The sequence below is a fragment of the Larimichthys crocea genome, chromosome XVII, assembly GCF_000972845.2.
Source record: "Larimichthys crocea isolate SSNF chromosome XVII, L_crocea_2.0, whole genome shotgun sequence".
NCBI classification, from domain to species: Eukaryota; Metazoa; Chordata; class Actinopteri; family Sciaenidae; genus Larimichthys; species Larimichthys crocea.
Genome location: NC_040027.1, coordinates 14,746,472 through 14,768,372, shown reverse-complemented (window position 1 = coordinate 14,768,372; position 21,901 = coordinate 14,746,472). Strand labels below are relative to the sequence as shown.

At 41.6% G+C, this 21,901-nt stretch overlaps 2 protein-coding genes across 5 annotated transcripts; both read left to right on the top strand.

The window, feature by feature from the left end:
- Positions 1-1,404: 1,404 nt before the first annotated feature.
- On the top strand, positions 1,405-6,055 carry scly (selenocysteine lyase). Of its 3 annotated transcripts, none has more exons than XM_010739800.3 (13): positions 1,405-1,527; positions 2,991-3,038; positions 3,140-3,249; positions 3,407-3,507; positions 3,579-3,756; positions 3,846-3,973; positions 4,449-4,604; positions 4,695-4,801; positions 4,921-4,957; positions 5,162-5,245; positions 5,335-5,434; positions 5,607-5,682; positions 5,765-6,055. In XM_010739800.3, the coding sequence occupies exons 1-13, from the start codon at positions 1,469-1,471 to the stop codon at positions 5,916-5,918; spliced, it is 1,338 nt and encodes a 445-aa protein (XP_010738102.3). In that variant the 5' UTR covers positions 1,405-1,468; the 3' UTR covers positions 5,919-6,055. The 3 variants fall into 3 exon arrangements, with proteins under 3 accessions (XP_010738102.3, XP_010738103.3, XP_010738104.3); XM_010739801.3 differs by having other exon boundaries at positions 1,413-1,570; XM_010739802.3 differs by having other exon boundaries at positions 1,413-1,618.
- A 138-nt stretch (positions 6,056-6,193) lies between these two features.
- Positions 6,194-21,868, top strand: espnla (espin like a). 2 transcript variants are annotated; one of them, XM_019260307.2, is made up of 12 exons: positions 6,194-6,418; positions 6,552-7,002; positions 8,288-8,478; positions 10,958-11,144; positions 11,235-11,417; positions 11,532-11,663; positions 17,256-17,420; positions 17,528-17,669; positions 17,789-17,961; positions 18,047-18,211; positions 19,056-20,008; positions 20,762-21,868. In XM_019260307.2, the coding sequence occupies exons 2-12, from the start codon at positions 6,709-6,711 to the stop codon at positions 21,291-21,293; spliced, it is 3,117 nt and encodes a 1,038-aa protein (XP_019115852.1). In that variant the 5' UTR covers positions 6,194-6,418; positions 6,552-6,708; the 3' UTR covers positions 21,294-21,868. The 2 variants fall into 2 exon arrangements, with proteins under 2 accessions (XP_019115852.1, XP_010738105.2); XM_010739803.3 differs by having other exon boundaries at positions 6,194-7,002.
- Positions 21,869-21,901: the final 33 nt, after the last annotated feature.

Genomic DNA, 21,901 nt, shown 5'->3' with positions numbered 1-21,901 from the left:
TGCAAACATTTTGCTGTATGATCCATGTTCAGCATCACACCTAACAGAGGCCACTAAAATAAAATGTCATAATATTTGTTACGTTGACAGTTGTTGACATTAATTTTATTTAATTTCCAACAATATATAGATGACTTACCCTGATTATTAGTTTCTGTTGTTCTGTATGTCTGTTGTCAGACCAACACACATCAATAATCATATCACCTCAATAATAATCAATAAAATTGCAAAGAGAAGTTATAGTAGTTAGTAGTTAGCACTGCTTAATTTTACACTTTCTAGTAATCACTCGCATGGTATTTCATTCACAAACAAGGAACACACCATTATTATTAATTATTATTATGGATTTATTTGATATACTGCTACCAACTAGTAATACTAAAGCAGTGGTTCTTAACCTGGGTTCGATCGAACCCTAGGGGTTCGGTGAGTCGGTCTCGGTCAGGTGGAGCCTCCGCCCTGGAATTTTTTATACCATTTGTTACAACATATCTTTGTGAGCAATCGTTTTCGAGGATGCTGGACATAAAAACTAAGAAAAGGAACAGACTTTGCTGTGAAAATGACATGAGACTGGCACTTGCCAAGGTGAAGCCACGCATATCTGAACTGGTCTCTCAAAGGCAACAGCAGAAGTCACACTGAGGTAAGTTGTTGTGAGTTCATGCACTGTGTTGGTTTTGTTATTTGAACAAGGTGATGTTAATGCACGGTTCATTTTGTGCACCAGTAAAAAAAATCATATTTTATTTTTTACTAAAGAAGGGTTCGGTGAATGAGCATATGAAACTGGTGGGGTTCGGTACCTCCAACAAAGTTAAGAACCACTGTACTAAAGACATAATAAGGTTCAGGATCATATTCAAAACATATATATATATATATACACCTAACAAAACTTGTTTGCAGGGAGCAGGGGTTCATTAAGGACAAACTAAGAAAGGAAAACTGAAAAGTGACCTGCGGGCCAACTGGTTTCAGGATTGAAAGAAGGTGGAGCTGTGAGCTACAAACATGCACAGAAAGGTGGTGCCAAGACAACCTGCCTGCAAACAGTACAGACAACAGAGAGTTGTTTTGACAACCCGCATTAACATTTCACTGAAACCTACTGTGACTGTAACTGTTCTTTGAAAGCATTTGTGTTCCTGAGAGAAGTCCACTTGCAGTAAAGTGACTGGTGTTTTCAGTAAACAGGTGATCCTACTTATTAAGCATTAACTCTTGCTACTGTTTAAAAAAAGACAGAAATATCTTTGTTTTTACAAACATTTTAACTTTGTATAAATATTAACCATGTAATAAACCACAGACCGTTTACAAAACAATGATTTTTTATACTTTACACACTGTTTTGTGCGTTCTCTAATAATAAAATGCGGATTTGCCTTTAAGACATCTGGCAACCGCGGCACGCCGCCTCATCCTCTCTCACACAAACCGGCTAGCAGCTAGTTAGCTGATGATTGACACAGACAGTCATAAAAACCTGTCCGGGACATCTTCACCTGACTTTACAAGGTCAGACACAAAGCCTGACGAAGGAGAGCACACCTGACTCAGTGTGAGAGCCTGAAACTTTAGTTTAAAGTTGTAAAATCTTAAACGTAACGAAAGTATTAGTTAGCAGCGCTGGTTAGCTTTAGTTAGCAGGTGTGTTGATTTGAATAAACTACAAATACAGTCGTTACAAGTAACGTGTAACGTGTTACAGTGTAACGTTAGCTGACAGATGGTAACGCTAAAACGTGCCTGTGTAACCCAGCTGGCATTATAAGACCTGTACACAAACATTATTATTATTATTTGTTATTATTTAAACTGTCTGCACTACACAGAAAACAGCTAAACCATCAATATTTAGTCTTATTATTCAGTGATATATTAATTATTCACGTCTCTGTCTGTCTAAAACACATTATAGTTGCAACTGTCATCATCATATTTATTCCTCAAAGAGTTATACAGTGTTAGATAAATTAATAAAGTCATAATTTCTGCATTGCTGTAATAATTTTAATGTAAGATCAGATTTATTATAGGCAGATATAGATACTTTATTGATCTCAAGCATCCGTTCAGCATGTAAACACATTAAAATTGAAATGAACCTATAAGATAAATCTGAATAAATAGAGATATGATTAAATTAGACTGTAGACAATGAGTGACCTTATTATTATTATTATTTTGTATTGTGTACACTGGTACGGTGTGATCCGATACGACGACAAACCCTGCTATAAATAAAAAATACTTTTATGAAGCTTATAATGTTTTACGTTTTTGTTGACACTGTCAGAGAGGTCAACATTAAAGTGACTCAGAGGAAGCTGTCTCTGTCCGAAAGACATTTTATTCACTACCAGTCGCATTTGTAGATTAACCAGCATCACTATAAGATCAGATTTATTGATCAAATTCACTTGTTACAGCTGCTTGTGTACACAAGGTGGATAAGAACTGACTCGTGAATAAAAAATAAAATAGAAAAAATCTAAGATATACTAAAAATAATCATTTCACAGTGCCGGACACACATGTCCTGTATAAACGGGGTCAAAGTCATGTGCAGAGTGTGCAGGACTCTTTCTAAGACACATCTGCATTATTCTACGCAGTCATCTGCTGGGGAGGGGAAAGGATTTAACAAACCGGTCAAGAGGTCCAACTCTGTCCTGGACCGACCTCTAGACTCCATAGAGGAAGTGGGGGAGAGGAGGATGTTCATCATGAGCCACTCCTCTCACCTCCTGTCAGACACTTTTTCCATATATTTCTTATTTATAAGTCATTTCTTTTCCGAATTGTGCTGCGACAAATGATTTCCCCCGATGTGAGATAATTAAATTATCCTTCGTAAGATGTCTATCTTATGAAGAATAATTGCGCAGCATAATAAATATAATTAACGCAGGAAAATTGGAAATTTACAGTCTAGTATAATTTAAGTGAGATGTACTAAATATGTTATTTCTCCCTAGGAGTGCTGTCACCTTTACTCGCCATCATTCAGAAATGAATCTAGACAGGTAGGATGGTTTATGTTGGTCATGTCGTATCGGTCGTTCATTCAACACAGAAATAAACTGAATTGAGAAAGTTTCTCTTCAACGTAATTAATATAATGTAGGATCTACATGGACTACAATGCCACGACGCCACTGGAACCAGAAGTGATCAAGACCATCTCTGAAGCCCTGCAAGATGCCTGGGGAAACCCGAGTAGCAATTACATAGCAGGTGAAGGAACCTTAAAGCTGCATCAAAAAGCCAGATGTTAGAGTCAGAAATGCAAAGCAAGAGCCGCTTTGCCCTAATTACCAAACCAATAATGCTGGATTTCAGCATGCATGCAATAAAAAAAAGTTCTTTTTGTGTAAATTATTTTTATTTCTAGGTGTGAAAGCCAAAGCACTGATTAATCAGTCCAGAGAGAACGTGGCGAGAATGGTTGGAGGTAAAGCAGAAGACATCATTTTCGCATCCGGTGGAACAGAGGTAATCATTACTGTTACTGTAGCTTTATTACACATGCAACGTTGGTTCATATTAAACAAACCTTCTTTCAGGCCAATAACCTGGTGCTCCACACTGCCGTAGAGCACTTCAGGAGGAGCTGCAGGGCTGCAGAGGGAGGTGAGGGGCAACAGAATGGAAGCGACAGCCTTCCTCACATTATCACCTCTAATGTGGAGCATGACTCGGTCAAACTAGTCGCTGAGCAGCTACAGAAAGATGGCAAAGCAGGTAAGGAGGCCATTCCTGTAAAGTTTAATTCAGATGAATACCAGGAGAACAGAGATACTTTTTAAATTTTAACTATGTTTGTGTCACAGATGTGACATTCGTGTCGGTGTCTAAGGTGACGGCTCGTGTGGAGGTGGAGGACGTCATCGCTGCGGTGCGTCCCAACACTTGTCTCGTCTCTGTCATGCTGGCCAACAATGAAACAGGAGTCATCATGGTAAGAAGGAGAAAGAGGCTCGGAAACCTGACGGCCTCTTTTATAAGCAGGGGTGAAAGTAGTTTTAAATTCTTGCCCTTACCATACCTTCATCTCTCTCTCACTTCATGCATTTTAAAATAGTAAAGTCAAAACCTAAACAAATAAAAACATTTCAATATTTTACTGTAGGCTGTGGGAGATTAAAAAATGTGACTGTTTTGTAGTGTTTCTCTCTTTTTATTTAAAATGTCTGCAGATGATAACTGACAGATATTTAAATCACGTTGAAAGTGTGTCCGTGACCTTTTCTGAATGAGAGCCTCATTCCAGGCAACCACTCTCATCTTCCTGGTACTGCGTACCGCCACTGAATCTTTTAGTGCTACCGGTTTGCCGGCTTACTTTCACCCCCTGTCCATAAGTGCATCTTTTCACAGTACTGATACAGTAGCTCTGCGTATAGTACAGTCGAATGTGTCTTCCTCTTGTCAAGCCGGTCCAAGAGATCTGTCAGAGGATAAAGTCTCTCAACAAGCAGCGCGAGCGGCTCAGGATCCTGCTCCACACTGATGCTGCCCAGGCTCTGGGGAAAATCCGCGTAGATGCCTGTGAGCTGGGAGTGGATTACCTCACCATAGTGGGGCACAAGGTCAGGAATCTGGTTTCTAAAATATTTTGGTAAGGCTTTAGAAAGAAAAATAGAAACACGTTTTATTGACAGGCTTTGTTACATTAACAGTTCTATGCCCCTCGGATTGGTGCTTTGTATGTGAACGGCCCTGGGACGGGAACACCATTGTATCCGATGCTGTTTGGAGGAGGACAGGAGAGAAACTTCAGGCCGGGGTATCAGGCTACATTGGCTTACCTGAGGAATTTTCAATAAGTACTGAATATGCATGAATCACCAGCCAAGAGCAGAGCTCTGCACATATAAATACGAGTATGTTTTCTCTCTTTTACAGCACAGAAAACACACCAATGATTGCTGGTTTAGGGAAGGTATGTTTCCTGCTCCGTATACAGTATCTGTTACTGGGATAGCACCACAATTAGTTACATGGTTTTCTTGCTTATTTTCCAACCATAATCATTATTATAACATCGTGTCGTACTTATTCAAATTAGATTTACTTCTTCATTAAGTCATTAAACGTGTCATATGGTGCTTTATTTATATCTGCTCATTTATTGTGTGTCTGTTAGGCTGCAGAGCTGGTGACCTCTAACCTGTCAGATTATGAGAGTCACATGCGAAGCACCAAACTTCACTTGGAAGAACGACTGAAGGTAAGTTTGATCCCATTTAGAGAGATGAAATATGTAAAATATATTTGATACATTAAAAAAGCATAACACCAATATATTCTCCTTTCCAGGTCGTCTTTAAAGACAAGATTCACTTCAACAGCCATTACCCAGGCTCCGATATCCTCCCCAACACATGTAATGTGTCCATCCTTGGCCCTACATTACAAGGTGATGTCATGAGTCTTCCGTCTCTGTCTTATGTCTGTTTTGGCATGTCAGTCCAACACAGCGTCCTCTAACCTTACACCAATGTTTGTCAGAGACAGTTCATGACCCGCGCGGGGCTATTTGTAAACTACAAAGGCTCTGAATGATTAATCTCCCCCCTCTCCTGCTTTAGGCTGGAGGGTATTGTCCAACTGTACGAGGCTGCTGGCCAGTGTTGGCGCCGCTTGCCACTCAGACAGTGGAAACAGGTAAAAATGAAGTTTTCCCCCCTATTTACGCTTTTATCCGTCATTACACAACTCCCTTGCACTGCACTCTGTCTCCCACAAGGCCTTCCCATATCCTCCTGAGCTGCGGCGTTCCCTCCAAGGTGGCAGCGAACGCCCTGAGGCTGAGCGTGGGCAGAGGGACGACCAAAGCAGACGTGGACGCAGTCGTGGAGGACCTGAGGGAAGCTGTGAAACGGTTGGAAGAAATGGACTGATGGCACAAACATGTTACCCTGAAGGTCAAATAAGGATGTAGAGAATTAAAAATACATCATGTGGTTATTGTTACATTAACCGATCGTGGAAAGTGGATGAAATATTTCATATAAATAATAAAAGGGAAGAACTTGAAGAGACCCGGGGGGTGATGTTATGAAGAGAGATGACTGTTCTCGGCTTCCATCAGGTCATGCCGAGGACCTAATCAGCTAATTGGATTGAGGCCTTCATGTATGAGTGTTATTGCAATAAAATATTTACATACGTGTTTTAAATTAATCTAATCAACCGTAAAATCCTCCCTGCAGATTATAATCTCGCAGATTTCTCCGCTCTTTAGTCATCCCCACTCAAATGAATTTTTAAAATAGTTGTAAAAAATAACACTCATTGTAATTCACCATGCCTTGGCTCTGACTTCTCCCATTACTTAAGTTTCCGTGCTGCCTCAGCTCCCCCATCTCCAGTGAAGCGTTGGTGCGTGTGCCAGCATATGGTCAGTGCCACACAAAGGAGAGCAGGAGGCCACGAGTGGTGCGCCTCCACCCGTCTTTCATTACCTTTCTATCTCGCTGGCTCTGACCCCCTCTCCTCCTCCTCCTCCTCTCTCCAACGGCCGTGCTGGCCAGCTGGCTGCCGCTCGGGTGTCACTTTTCCTGGCTCTGGACGAGGCAATGAGTGCGTTGTATGAGAGCATGAGAGAGGAAGAGATGGTAACCTGCCGGGATCCACAGAACTCCAGGGAGCTCGGTCTGTGTGCCATAACCTACTCATAGCAGCCGGGGGATGGTGCTTCATCGGGCCATCCAGGCGGCTCGAGCCGGGGATCTTGTAACCCTGAGGGAGCTAGCGTCTTCTGGTCACCTCGCACCCGCCATCACTGATGCTCAAGGTGCCGGCCCGGTGCACCACGCCGCAAGGTGTGGACGCCTGGAGTGCCTGCAGTTCCTGGTGGGCGAGCTTGGGCTGGCGGCTGATGCCCGGGCCTTGAATGGAGCCTCACCGGCACACGATGCAGCAGCTACCGGCCACATCCGGGAGCTGCAATGGCTGGCTGACCAAGGAGGCTGTAACATTGAGGTAAGTTTATCTGTGCACGCAGAGAGAAAGAACGGAAACCTACCCTGACAGCTCAAATGCCTTGGAGGGGTGCCACATGTACAGGTTTCCTGGTAATTTCTACCAACTCAGTCAAGGCGATGGCTTTAGACGGTCATCTGACTGATCCCAGAGTGAGGTTACATCACTACAGTTGTAAGAAGGTACTGTACACTACCTTTTCAGATGTATTACCAACTGATTACATCATTTGGTGTTGACTTACTGGATATCCATTAGTGTTTTGTAGCAAGTGTAATTATGTCCAGATGCTTAAGGAGACCTACTGAACTTAGCAGAAGAGTCAAGCCTACCCCCGTCTCTTGTTTCTCAAAGTGTAGAGGTCCTTTATGATTGGATTTGCAGAATCTTGACTAGAATTAAAGAATCAGATGCCTGTGAACTGGGAGTGGATTACCTCACCACAGTGGGGCACGAGGTCAGGAATCAGGTTTATAAAATGTCTTGATTAGACCAGAAAGGAAATAGGAACACTGTTACATAGGTAGTAGTTTAGTTTCTTATTTTTTACTTCCTCAATCCCTTAATTAGTCCTCATAACGAATCCCCACAGTAGCTTTGAAAAAACTTTAATATAATATTAAAAGAAATAATATTCTTGCACTGTATTCTTTGAGCATATGAGTAATGAAGGCCTTTCACCTGTCTTGATAATTTACCAGGGCTAGTAGAAGCCCTTCTTGACTGCATTTTAGACCTCAAGTTATGGATGGTGGAGAATTTTCTACAGCTCAGTCAGGACAAAACCAAAGTTGTAATTATTGATACAGAATCTCAGAGAGAAACTAAACATGAAACTACAAGCACTGATATTAAAACCCTGTCAACAAATCAAATAAAAAAAAACCTGAGTTACCTTTAAATTCAGATCTTAATTCTGAATCTCACATTAGAAATATAACTTTTATCATCTTAAGAACATTACCAGAGTGCAACCTTTTCTCTGGCTACTTGTCTGCTTCAGAATCAATTTCTTTTTCTGAATTCTTTTAAGCTCTTAATGATCTTAGTCTCACCTATTTATCGAATTTGGTTTTAACCTATGAACCGTCAGGTCATCTAGTGTCCTTTTAATCACCCCCAAAGTCAGAACATAAACCCACGGTGAGGCGTCCTTTTCTTACTGTGGTAATAAGTAATGAAGTCACTTTGTCTTGATAATGAAGGGAGTTTACATTTCAATAAGCCCAGAGGAGATGAATTTGTCTCCATCAAGCTGAATCTAAACATCTGTGAATGTTTCCAGGACAGGGATGCTGCTGGAGCCACCGCGCTCCACCTCGCAGCTCGCTTTGGTTGCGTGGAGGTCATTAAGTGGCTGCTGTCTGTTGGAGGAGTGGCAGAGGTGGAGACAAAATGTGGAGCTGTACCTGCACATTACTCAGCAGCCAGTGGGGACCTCAACTGTTTAAAACTACTCATTCAGCAGGCACCTGGGTGAGTTCACCTTTGCATTTTCTTTGTGGCATGATTCGTGAGATGGCAATGTCAGTCCGTCCAACACTTTGATCCAGACTGAAATATCAAGTATTAAGATTAATTGCTATGAAATTTTGCTCAAACTTTCATGGTTCCTAGAGGATGAATCCTACTGACTTCAGTGAAACTCCCTGTCTTTTCCTCTAGGGCCACCAGGAAGTTGACAGGTTCAGAGTGACAAGCTGTCAACTATCAGATTGACTGTCATGACTTTTACGACGGACATTCAATTAATAAACTAAATACGTGATGATACTAATGATAAAACCAATAAAACATTCTCTTCTTGCCTATGATCTAGTTTTTACACCCAGTCAATCAACCACCTGTGGTCATTCACAACAGAGGGAGGAAGCTAAAAGTATTGTGCATTACCTATTATTGTAAATATACAGAAAGATCAGCATCACATCACTTTATTATCATAGTTTATTTTCCTCCTAAAACAAATAGGTCGGTATTATTATTTTAAAATTATAGTTTCATTGTTTTCATGTTAAGTTACTCCACAAGCTTTCCACATGTTCCTTAACTGCAGAAGTAACCCAACACCAACAACTAAAAACAGTAAGGGTGACTCCTCACAGATTCATAAACGTGTGGAACAAATAAAACTCTTTTAAAACTATTTAACGTGACTGATTAACAGATTTAATAAAACATTGGACTGAAGTCCATGGTTCAACACGCAGAACAACTGCTGAACTGGAAATGATCGGGGTAACACTGATCGTTTGATTTATTTATTGATTTATTAGTGACACACCAGTGTCAAATAGTAACATTACGAGTATCAGTACAGTATCAAATATTACAAGTAATAAAAAAAAAAATTAAAAACGAAATATACAGAAACAAAACAAAGACGCAAATTGGTCACCCACGACTGAATAAAAGATAAAATTCACTTAAATAGAAACAGATAAAAACATTCCCTGCATGTTATAAACTCACCAAGTAAACGATCAGGGTGGCTACTCTGGAACAGTGACAGTCATGTGCTGACATTTGACCTGTCACAGCAGGAAAAACACAGGTGCACTTAATAACGGTAATTATGGCTCTGTTCCATTAAGTGTGCCAGTGACAGTGACAGTGAAGCAGCACGCACAATAACAGCCGTCATTAATACACCTTTAGTGCTAAGAGATTTACACATTTATAGATGCTCATTGGATATCAAATGAACATTCTCATTATGTGACATGGCATCAGTATCTCCTCCATCTCCTAAACCTGAGACAGTGGGACTTAGTCAGAACCAGATAAAGAGATGTTGCTCGTCCTGCTTCATCTCATTGTCGCAGGAGTAACAGTACAGTGTAATTTGCATGAGGCATGGCAGGGTCACTCCATCACATGTGACCATCAGTAACCTGTGAATAATACATGCCTATACCACTCCTGGTCACGTGTCATTCCCGGTATATATGTCAGTGTAAGGTCAGCCCTGCGGTGTCCGGCAGGCTTGATGGACAAACAAATGTTTTTTTGATCCTGGGTTCATATCCTGTAGTCTATCTTGTGTCTTTGTGTGATATGATGAAACACATAAACCAACATTTTTCCAGTAGCTGTGAAATGTTGAATGACGTATCTCGGTTTATGAGGCTGCACCTGTCAATAAAGTCAGTTTAAAGCATAGCAGGATCACTACATTTCACCCCGCCTCTCGCCCTAAGTCAGCAGGGATAGCCCCCACAATGACGTGGTTACAGAAAATGGATGGATGATTTCTTATTTTTTTGAAGCAGATGTCTAATAAACAATTCTTTATTCTTATCTGACTCTCATTTCTAAACAACACACTGCTTTCAAAGGCTCTGCGATCACTAAAGACTCAAAGTTAGAACACACTTCATTCTGTTTTTATTAACCAACGACATGTCTATACTTCTATACGTTACAATCATATTCCTAAACATAACAGCAGACCAAAAACAAATAAAGAAAAGAGTGATATGTCAAATATGTGTCACCTGTCCTTTTGTTTGTTTGACCTGACCTTCAGGTCTTAATGCAAATGCCACCATGTCCTCCCTGGCCTTTGTTACCTTCCCTACAGTACCTTCCCCTACTCATTGTTCCCTACATATTTACATATTATATGATCATGGCTGTTTTACTGTATAGACAAGCGGTTACAGAACATTTGCTCTGGGTCAACTCACCGGCACTCCACTACAGCAAAGATCTGAACTACATAAATCCTCCCATTCCTCATCAGAACACACAGAAAACCATTTTATCTACATCTTATGTATCTCATAATCTAAAACATATATCTGCTGCATGTTTTTAACATCATGAATCATTTACATAACAAACTGTTGGGTTGCATCTGGCTCTATTTTGATATCAGGCCCAATACTGACTTGTGTTTTTAAGGATTTAATATCTGATGTAACTTAACCTGTTTACGTTTGTTGGAGTACAGGTGTGTGAACCACCAGACAGTCATCGGCGCCACCCCGCTCTATCTGGCCTGTCAGGAAGGGCACCTGCATGTTGTAGAGTACCTCGTCAATGACTGCGGGGCTGGCGTCAACCTGAGGGCTCACGATGGCATGACCTGCCTGCATGCTGCCGCCCACATGGGCCACGAAGCCGTGGTGGTTTGGCTGGTCAGTAGAGATGCACAATCACAGAGATATTTGTGTGTTTTTCTTTTTTTCAGTCAACACTTTGACCGTTTCTCATTCACCTCCAAACAGGCGACGTGTACCGATGTCAGCCTCTCCTGCCAGGACAGAGATGGAGCGACTGCTCTGCACTTTGCTGCCAGCAGAGGGCACTATTGCATCTTGGAGAGGCTGCTTCACATGGGTTCAGAGGTCATCAAGGATTACTGGGGAGGGACCCCTCTTCATGAAGCAGCAGAGAATGGAGAGCTGGAGGTGGATGCAACTTTTTTTTCTTTCATTGTCGTATATTGTCAAAGTGGATTCCTATAATATATTAAACATATTGCTGTTTATTGACCTGCCATGTTGCCCTGTTCTTTCCCTCAGTGCTGTAAAATCCTCTTGGCCAATCAAGCCAACCCTACAGACCAGGATATTGATGGGTTCACAGCAGCAGACTTGGCAGAGTACAACGGACACCATGAATGTGCCAGATATCTCCGTGCCATGGAGAAAAACGTAAGCCTTCTGTCTCACCTGCGGTATATTTCAGTGTCCACACTCTCCTGCTTTGTGTCGGTACTGCCCAGCTGTTTACTTTGGCATGAAAATCAAAGCTAGTTTAGGGGGAGTGCGGTCAACAGCAAACATCTGGAAGATCTTGGAACCTCGGTGAATCATTTTCTTAATTTGTGACATGTATTTCATGTAGGTCAAGCCTGTCCTTCTCTCCCACTCAGCCTGATTGCTTTGCTCTCAGTTTAAGAGGTCTAAGAAAGTGGAGGATGATGGCTTTTCTTGTTTAATAAGGCATTACATGTGATGATGCCGTGAGTGCCGGAGGAGATTCTCCGTTCTCAGTTTGCCACAGAGGACTCTCTGAGATTAGCTCTTTTGTTTTGTGCAGAAAGCACGACACTTGATGAATATTTTAGTGTTAACACCTTGTTTGTGCTGGTGTTGCCTGTTTAAATCAGGGGTCAACGCAGTAAAAAAGAAAAAAAAAAGTCAGTTTTGGTGCATGCAAGCCTCTTCGTGTCTTGATTTATTTGTTTTTCTTTGAAATAGCTACATAATAATTAAGTTTAGATGGTTTCAGGTGATACTGATACTGTAATTTGATCCGGTGAAGTTGATTTTAAATAGGAAACAGAGAATACTGTTAGCTGAAAGAGTCTATGGGGACCTCTCAGTCAGCAGACTTGTTGAACCTTAAAGCCTCACAGCTGTCCACCTGCAAAGCCTCTCCCTTTACACATCACTTGCCGCCTATAGCGCAGACTGCACAGCGATGTACACACAGAGTAACGAAAGCTGTCGGCCAATAGAAGCCATGAATAAGTCATCAGAGAAGAGCAGCACTCATACATGAAGAAGATGGTGATAGGGAGGCAGCGGGGCGTTGCTGCCGAGCTCCCCCTCCCTTCAGAAATAATCCTCCCATCAACAATGGAGAGCTAATTAGCGCAGGGGCCGCTGCGACGTCGAACGCAGCCGGAGCCAGCGCCAGCTAAGGGCCTATCAGTTACCCCTCTCCAGCGGCTCAGGTGCAGGGCCCAGGGGCTGAGCCCGTTATGAGATCCACAAGCTTAAGTTTCAGAGTTTTCACCAATCTGATGCCTGGAACCGGCAACTCTATCCCTCTGTGGACTTGGAGAGCAGGATGTCATTGGCTTCAAACACACGTTTGATTGTGTGTCATGCTCTTTTTTTTTTTTTTTTTCCAGAGACTTGGGAGTGCTATGATTGTCACCTCTGGATATTGTGTAATGTTGGTGGCAGACAGAAACAATGTCTCAGGTTTCTTGGCAACGTATGAATTGGGCAGACAAACTTTGAAGCTTGACGTGAACAAAGGGGTCATCTGATAAAGAAACCTGAAATGTTAGTTAATTGAGTTTAAATCTTCCTAATATTTGGAGAGCGGGCGAATGCTTTGAAACCTACTGTTCCATGATGATGATCTGTGCAAGTAGACACGCTTTAATTACATTTGCGGCCCGTGTTTTAGGTTTGTAAAGTGCTGCGTAGATCACAGGTTTCATTGGTTCTAAAGTGTCAGTCAGATAATCTCATTTCCGAGCAGCGACCTGAATGGGGTTGGGACATTGACCGGGGAGAGCAGTGTATTTGGCCCTTCTGCAAGTTTGGATCGCTCACATTGAGGTCAGACTCGTTCAGCGCTGTCAACCTCTCTTCCTCATCTCGCATCTCAGGAACAGCTGCAATCAAATAAACAGTGTGTAGCGTGAGGTTTACTTCACACACATTTGTGGCTTTTGCTCTCCATTCACAGCGATCGGGGCCAAAGATACTGTTGTTTGAGTATTTTTAGAATATTTGGACTGAGGAAACACATTGTCGTCTCGTTCATCTTCTGCAGTGAGAAGCAACACATGTTTCGACTGGTGTTTGCATCTGCACTTAATAATAATAAAATGTATCTCTATATCTAATCAGCCATCACCGGAGAGCATCCGATGAGCTTATTGTGTTCATATCAGAAAACATATGCTTATTATGAAGCCCTCTTTTCTCTTTCACATCAGGTGTGTTGATGTGTAAAGCCTATATCATATCCCCTCCAAAACTCCTCACATATTCAACATTAAAACGATATAAGGACAGCAAGACATCTGTCAATAGCTGTTTCAAATTTCAAATTACAGTGCCAAAAACTTGCTGGTTATGGCTCCTCAGCTGTGAATATTTGCTGATTTTCTCTTTCTTGTCTGCTGTGACCAGATGTCTTTGGGCTTTTGAATGTTGGCCAGACAAAAAGAAACCAACATTAAAAGGTCAACTTCAACTTTGGGAGTTTGTAATGGTCATTTATATTTACTATTTTCTAACTTTTAATGATTTATAAAGAGGATGATCAACAGATTTATCAATAATGGCATAATAATCGTTAGTTGCAGCTTCTTTCCTGGGGAGGATGCTGGATTTTACGATCATATTAATCAGGAAATTGTTGAATCGGTGGCTGATTTCATTGATTAAAAATCTTGAGGTAATGTGGCCGCAGCTTGTCGCGGCACTCTTCGTTTGTTGTTGTTGTTGTCAGATTTTCCACATTAACAACAAACCCATCTGTTTAAGCTTATGGTGTCACATTGTGTTTCCGCTGTCACATTTTACTTGGATGGATTTGACCCTCACAATACCAAGGGGAAAGAAAAAAAAAAAGCACGATGATGAACCCGGCTCTTCCATTCAATTGTCCCAAGTGGAAAAAGCACCTGAACGCGCATGGATAAAATGTCTCTTTTCCAGCTGCTTTGACAACTCTTCCGCTGATACCTCCCTTCGTGCAACAACATGCCCATTGGTTTGTCCATGCATTAGTGACATTACCGGCCATCCTATCCTGTCCCTTAATTATTAACGGCATTCTCCGATCAGAGTTTATTGTTTATTGCCTGGCGGCCCTTGGCCACTGGCAGAGATGCTGATGATGGTGTCAAACCAGTGGTTGGTGATCTTACGATAGTGTCACATCCTCCACGCGGAGTGTCCGCCCCGGATACCTGCCCGTATGAGCCGGTGCCTCTGGAGTTTCACTGTACAGTGAAGACTCACCGGTGTACACCGAGAGACTCGCTTGCAGGCCAAGGTTAGTAAGCTTTAGTTGGTTTATTGATCATTTTTCAGCATTAGTTGTACTTTTTTTATGCTGCTTTTGCTTGTTTTTACTCCTTTTTGTGCTTCAGTACATTATTTTCTTTGAGTATTTGTTCATAAGTAAGTGACTGTACAGGCGGAGTAATTAGTTTTGTGAAATGAAAGGAAACTTTTGTTAAAGAGGCCCTTGTTGGCAGACATTTTGGCAGTGTTTTACCTATTTTCTGATCAGTTGTGGCCTCTTACGGTTAGGAGTGACTAATACTCCAGTGCTCATGACCTTAATAGATGTTGTCATTGTTGAGTTTTGCAAATTAGACCTTAATTTTCTTCCTTCTTTTGAATCTTTTACTGTTACAAGATCTAATTTTCTGATCTGGTAGTTGTTAAATGTTCCAACATGAAGCAGATAAATATTGTAGTTTGTCTTGTTTGAGCTGTAAATGTTGGCAAAAACATTGTGTCAGTCAGCTGTTCACCTCCATGCAGGAAACCTGAGAGTATTTTAACATGTGAGTGGACGTGTATTTACACTACAGCGTTCTGTGTATAATGTACACCCGCTGTATACATTCCACATTGCAATTTATCACCTCGAACGTGAACATTTCACATGGAAGCAGGTTGTTTTAATGATTAATTTCAGAGCGCAGAATTACAAGACATGTTTTTTAAATACACATGGTGTTCTGAAATACTTCAACTCTCTCATGGCTCGACCCAAGGGGACCACAGATTACTGGTGCTGCATGTTTGACAATGAGACAGCGCTGAGTAGCTGTTTCTTAACTCTTGGCTCCTAATCTGTAGTGATCAGGCTCTTTATGGTCTTTGATAGGGAGAGAGGGGATCTAGGCCAAAACAGGGCTAGGCTATCTATATCTGCGTGGCAATTGTGATGGGGTGCTGATGAAAACCAAATGCTCTCTGGCCACTGGGTCTAATTAAACACACACACAAGGGCCGGTTCATCATGGCTTTTAGGACATTGAACTGTTACGAGAAGGGTCACAAAGGAATAGGGCTCCCCCTCCTCGTTTCCCAGCCCCCTTGTTTATCTATTTATGGATTGCACAACTTCGGGGAAGTTTATTCCTCCGCCTGAGCAGTGTCACAGCATATTTCGTGCTGTTCGACATCAAAGTGCCGTGTGAGAGGAAATGGCAAGGACCACCTCATGGACGCAAAGCACAACAGCATGCAGCAGCATATTAGGGCTGCCTTTGATGTTTTGGTTACTAATAATGTCCTTGGAGAGCTGAATTTGATATGCATTCTGCATGGAGTGCATTAAGACAATGCAGGTTCATTAAAGGGGATCTAAATGTTTCCATACATCCTGCATCCTCCCTAGAGTGGTGTGAAACGCTGCCAATTATTCAAGGTTGCTTACTATCCCATGCCTTTGTTTGGTTCTTTTGTCCGTGTCTTCAGGCTTTAAAATGTTTGGATATGTTTGCTACAATCCAGACAACCCATTTAACCTTTTTTGGAATCAAAGAGTGGTTTCATCAGCATAAATAGACATTCTTGCCTAAAAATACAAAGCCAACCGAATTCTTACTCCCACATTTAAACTAATACACTCAAACTGATTAGTTTGGAAAAGGCTCCTTTTACACCAACATGTCATCAGACCTGGCGAAAACGATCCAAACAAACCTTCTGTGGAAAAAAAACTGAAATCTACCTTTCTGTTTCTACATTTCTACTCTATTTCTACCATACACCAGAACCAAACACATCGATGTCCTTTATATTTACCGGCTATACCTCTGTTGAGTAGAAATAAAACAACAAATATAAGTAAAATCACCTGTACAATGATCAAAAAACAACTGTTTTTACATTAGATGTCAACTGTTACAAGTCCAGTCTATTAGTGTAACAATGTGAGGTGGTAAAGTGTTCGGATATATTTCACTAGTTAAAGATTTGTGTTGCATAGAACTAAATAAATATATTTTCCGAAAGAAATGAGGTCCTGTTTGCGGTTTCCGTCCAATTACTTGATGCCATTGTTACGTAAAAAGCTTAAAAAGCGCGCACGCTGAGTTCAGATGTCACCCGAGAGTCGCTCGCTGCTTACAATAATCTTGTTCCCATTGAAATGAAATCTGATTCTGCCGTGTGTCCACTGTGTGAAAACATGTAGAGGTACAAAACGTTTGACTCTAATCAGCATGAAGTGCCCACATGTGAAGTGACAATCAAGGTTTTTATTACATAACGTTTTCTTAAAGCAAAATAAAAGAAGCAACAGGAAGTTGGAAAAGCAGTTGGGAAAATTTATGAAGCGACAAAGACTTCAAGATTTGCAAACATAAATCTCATGTCTGCATCACACTCAGACATCACATGTTGATTGTTTGAAGGATTTTGTCCATATTTGAGCAACCCTAACCTCTTGATTTGCACTTAATGTTTCATATTTAGCCTTCAAATCTCTTTAAATAGTATGAAATGTGACTCTTTTGATATATGCAGGAAGCCTGTGCAGATAAGCCCATCGAGGTAATTGTTCCGGCGGAGGAGGAAGTGAAGGTGAAACCCACTGTGTTCTCGCAGCGCAGCAGGGAGGATTACTACGGCAGCCTGAGTAACCCATGCAGAGACAGTTACAACAGTGACGCACACATGGATAGTTTAAAGGTTAACACTGAGCTTTTTTCACCATGTTTTACATTATTTATGCATTCCTGTTGTAACCCAAAGCAGCCAGATCATGTCTTTTTTTTTTCTGTTTCCTTTTTTTTCAGCAACCTGAGAGTGAGGAGTCCCCTCAGGCGAGATACCCTCAGCCCCCCTCTGCACCTCCTTTACCTTCTGCTTCATCCACATCCGCCCAGCCAGAGAAACCATCTGTCAGCAGAATAGAGCATATTCAAATTGCAACATCTGGTGAGAAAAACATCTTTGTTTATCTGATTTAATCACACTTTTACTAAAACAAAGCAGCACAACATTACACTGTCGAAATGTTTACTGGAAGTCACTGCTGATCATGATTTGTATTTTAGTTATCAAAGGTTTTGGTCTGCCCAAAGCCGCAGCGAGTGAGAAAACCGCCTCTGCCGATAAGACGATGTTGCCTGGTAAAAATCTCCTGGGGGAGAAAAAACTTCTTGGCGACATGAAGTCCATCACATCCTTGAAACAATCAGGGTTGTCAGGAGTTTTCACTGGACAAGCAGTAAGTGTGACAAGCATTCTCTTTTTTCTAAAGTGCCCACTTTGTTTTGCTATAAAAGTTTTTTAAAAATGCCATGTTTGCTCAGAACAAGATGGTGGTCCTGCCCACTGAGGAGGCCAATCTGTCGGACATCGACTACCTGGTGCCCACACATGATGAGAGAGGCCGTCCCATTGCTGAGTGGAAGAGGCAGGTCATGGTGAGACAGCTGCAGGCCAGGCTGCTGGATGAGGAGGATCAGAGGAGGAAGGTAATGTCTCTCTAAAGATTTAAAAAAGGTTGTTACTTATACATTAATCAAAACTTACAAACATGCTCTGATAATAGATGTAGCACAGGTTTTGTTGACTGTGCTTGTTATCTGTGATTAGCATGGAAAACATCTAATGCCGAGTCCAACAGATACATGTTTGATTAATCAAGAGAACTATGGAGTGTTTACAGGATCATGTGACGTTGTTACAGATGGAAAACAAACAGCTGAAGGATAACGCGCACTTGGCTCGCGAGTAATCATCAAAGAAAGGAGTTGATAGCAACACACCCTTAACTCTGATGCAACCTTTTCATTTTTCATTCGAGAGGTTGACTTTTCTTCGGCATGTCTTTTTTTCAGCACTTAACAGATAAGAAACAAAGTTCTGATCATGCTGCAAATCACGTTTGTTTTAGGTGGATCAGCAACTATTTGAACTATTTTGATAATTGATTGATTGTTTGCAGGCCTAAAAAAAAGAAAAAGAAAAAAGAACCTACTTAAAAATGTAAGTTCACGTCTAAACTAATGCTCATTGAGACTAACCAGACCACAATGAGCGAAGCAAAAATTATGGTCTTACTTTGTGATGCTATTCTAAATCTGAACATTTGAAAACACACTTGGAAATTCCATCATCGTTTACTTTTAATTGCATATAACAAATCACCGAAGACATAACGCATTGCTCGTCAAGTCATAGTTTTGAGGTTTGGATGAGGTTTGGATCGCAGTTTTACTATATCATTACTCTTTTCCTCTCACGCCTGACCCATTTGAAATGTTAGAAAAAACTTTAGATGACATCTCGCGTGTTTATTTGCCTCTTCTCTTACAGGAAAATGGGAACAGATATGCCAAAGTCACTTGGAGGTATTCCCAAGCCCACAATGCCATCCTAGGGCCTTCTGGTGAGCTGCTGGCTGAGGATGACCTCATCTATCTGGAGCAGCAGATTGCCAACGTCTCCATGCAGAGGCACTGCGAAGGCTACGAGCTGGAGCTCGCCCGTCTAGCTGAGGAGCTCAGGCACATCCTGCCAGCGCCCATAGTGAACATCACGGTCAACACGCAATTCAGAAACTTCTCGAGTCAAGTTCCTCTACCTGTGTGGTGCGGCCGCATCTCAGGCATCGTGAAGAGCATGTCTCTGCTCATGACCAACCTGACAGACCAGCCTCACTGCAAGATGCCCAACACCGAACTGATCACTGTGTTCTCTCAGACGCCAGACAGACAGAACTCCATCAGGGGACGCAGGGAGAGGATAGAGGATGAAATCCACCAGTTCGGAGTGTCTGTAAGGACTCTGAAGTCTAATTTTGAGACGCAGAACTCACCTTTGTCGAATGAGCCGGAAGAAGAGGCAGTCGTGTTAAGTTCTTCCACACAGCTTGAGACCACAGAGTCAGACAAAGAGCCTAAAGTGTTGAGCCCAGCCCCAGAAACAGACCAGAACAGTGACTCCGGCATTGACTATGATGAAAACGTTCCAGATGTTCTAGAGACAACCAGCCTTAGAAAAGAGCGTATAGTCGTGCTGTTCTTAGGCCACTGGAAGAAATCTGCCTACACCGTGACTCTGAAGAGCAGGGATGCAGCAGGGAGGAAGATGAGTGACGGAAACCTTGACAAACCCGGGTCCATTCGTAGAGCCAGCGTGGAGAGCACCCCGTCGAATATGTTGAACAGTTCTCTGGGGCATTTCTTCAAGCAGAGGAGTGCTGTCAACAAGATGCTGGGAAACTGGAGGAACATGATCTCAAGCGTCCCATCCAGACAGATACGCAGGTAGGGCTGCACATGATTTCTTCACGTTAGGTGGCATCCGTTAAAGCACTAAAGTCCACCTGCGGTTTCATGTATCTTAAATTTACCCAAAAGTTCATCAGGAATTTTGTCAAATTAAACCAAAACATACACAGTAGCACACACACACACACACACACAAGTCTTAAAGGAAAGGACTGACATACTATACACTGCAGTTTGTTATGCCACGGACTGAATTGAAGCTCCGAACTGTTACAGAGGACATTTTAGGTGATACTGGAACTCTTCTTTACAAGTGTTGTATGAATTATTAAGATGAAAACTACGTAAGATGCATCCATTCATTAACCAAGTTGGTAATGAATAGGTATTCCATACACCTTCACAAAGTCAGATATATTCTTATAACAGCATTTAGATGACCTTTTAAACTAAACTAGTTTAAAAAAACGTTTTTTGGAGCTAAAAGGTGTCAATATTGGACGTGAACTTGTAAGGTGGCCAGAATCACAACTTCAAATAAATGCTAATGTTGCGTCATGTCTGCTGAACGTGTTGGTAGGTAATTGTTGTGCAGCTTTAAAATGTAAACTTTGATTTGTTCAGTGTGATTTGCTTAAATAAACGAATTCCACTGAACAGCATAACAGTTTGGTTTGGAGTCGTGCTGAAGCGATTAGTACAGCGGCAGAAAATTAATCTGAATTCAGTTAAATATTTGGTGATGAAGCTTACAGTCTAGTGTTAATACAGCTTAAATATTATCCACAGGCTTCACAGGCAGCAAGCCCTCTACTCCCCAGAGCAGTTCCTGCCTCGTCTGGATGGCGTGCCGGTTGAGTACGACAATCTGACCCTGGATCTCTTCATGCTCGGCTACTTTCACATCCTGGAGCTGGAGCTGCCTGTGGACGAACGCAAAATGAGGCACCTGCTGTGTTTTGAGGTATTCGACCACGTGGGGAGCTTTCCCTGGGAGCTGGTCAGGGACTTTCACAAGGCTGTCATACAGGACATCGAGGCTGGGAACCGCGAGTGGAAGGACGGCTTTGAGGACATTAAAGTGAAGTTCTTTGGAAACACTGTGAGTCAGTCTGAAAGCACTGTAGAAGTGGTGAAGCATAGCCTCCCAGAGGTTAGACAGGTCCCTAAGGTAATCGTGCAAACACCCACACCCGATGAGGGGATGCTCCACAAAGGGACTGACATCTCCAGTTTTAGCAATGATGAAATTTGTAAATACATTGACCGCAGTTTTGCTTTTTGGAAAGAGAAAGAGGCAGAGATTTTTGATTTTGAGTAGTTGCTTGTGTCATCTTTTGATATTTTTGTATTGTTTGTAGTTCGATGACATTAGGGCTGGGTATCAAACTCAAATACAGTTTGAATCGCTGTAATTGTACCAAGTACTGAAAGCTAGCACAGACTGCTTAGCCAGATTCTTACCCTTGTTTACTTATTTGATCATTTGAATTTTGTTAATTTTATACTGCATTTCATTGTGTTAAAACATTAAACGTATGCATTTCAGAAGTTTGGACTTGATGTAGTTGATAAGTTTTAAACAGGTTTTGTAAAAAAGAAAAAAAAACATTTCTAGAGTTATTTAGGTACTGCTGTTCAAACTCAGGTATCAAATTTCAACAACAAATTTCAAAACATACCCAGCCCTATTACACAATCCCGAGTGCCTAGACTACAAGTGTGTTTTCCTGAGAGTAAACATCTTTGTTTTGAGATTTTATTCTTTTTTTTTTTTTTGGTAAGAAAGCAGTTTATGGTTAATTTTATTCCCACTTGAATCAATAATCTGGCAGTAAGAGTACCAGTTCTGGCATTATTACAAAATAAATCTATACACAGAGACCTGTGTAATTTCATTTCTTGTAATTATTCATTATTTCCTTATTG

Coding starts and splice junctions, on each gene's coding strand:
- scly (XM_010739800.3), top strand. CDS start 1,469: ATGATTGACACAGACAGTCATAAAAACCTGTCCGGGACATCTTCACCT. Junction 3,039..3,139: donor TCAGAAATGAATCTAGACAG/GTAGGATGGTTT, acceptor AATATAATGTAG/GATCTACATGGACTACAATG. Junction 5,435..5,606: donor CCTTGGCCCTACATTACAAG/GTGATGTCATGA, acceptor CTCCTGCTTTAG/GCTGGAGGGTATTGTCCAAC.
- espnla (XM_019260307.2), top strand. CDS start 6,709: ATGGTGCTTCATCGGGCCATCCAGGCGGCTCGAGCCGGGGATCTTGTA. Junction 17,962..18,046: donor GAGTTTTCACTGGACAAGCA/GTAAGTGTGACA, acceptor ATGTTTGCTCAG/AACAAGATGGTGGTCCTGCC. Junction 18,212..19,055: donor AGGAGGATCAGAGGAGGAAG/GTAATGTCTCTC, acceptor CTTCTCTTACAG/GAAAATGGGAACAGATATGC.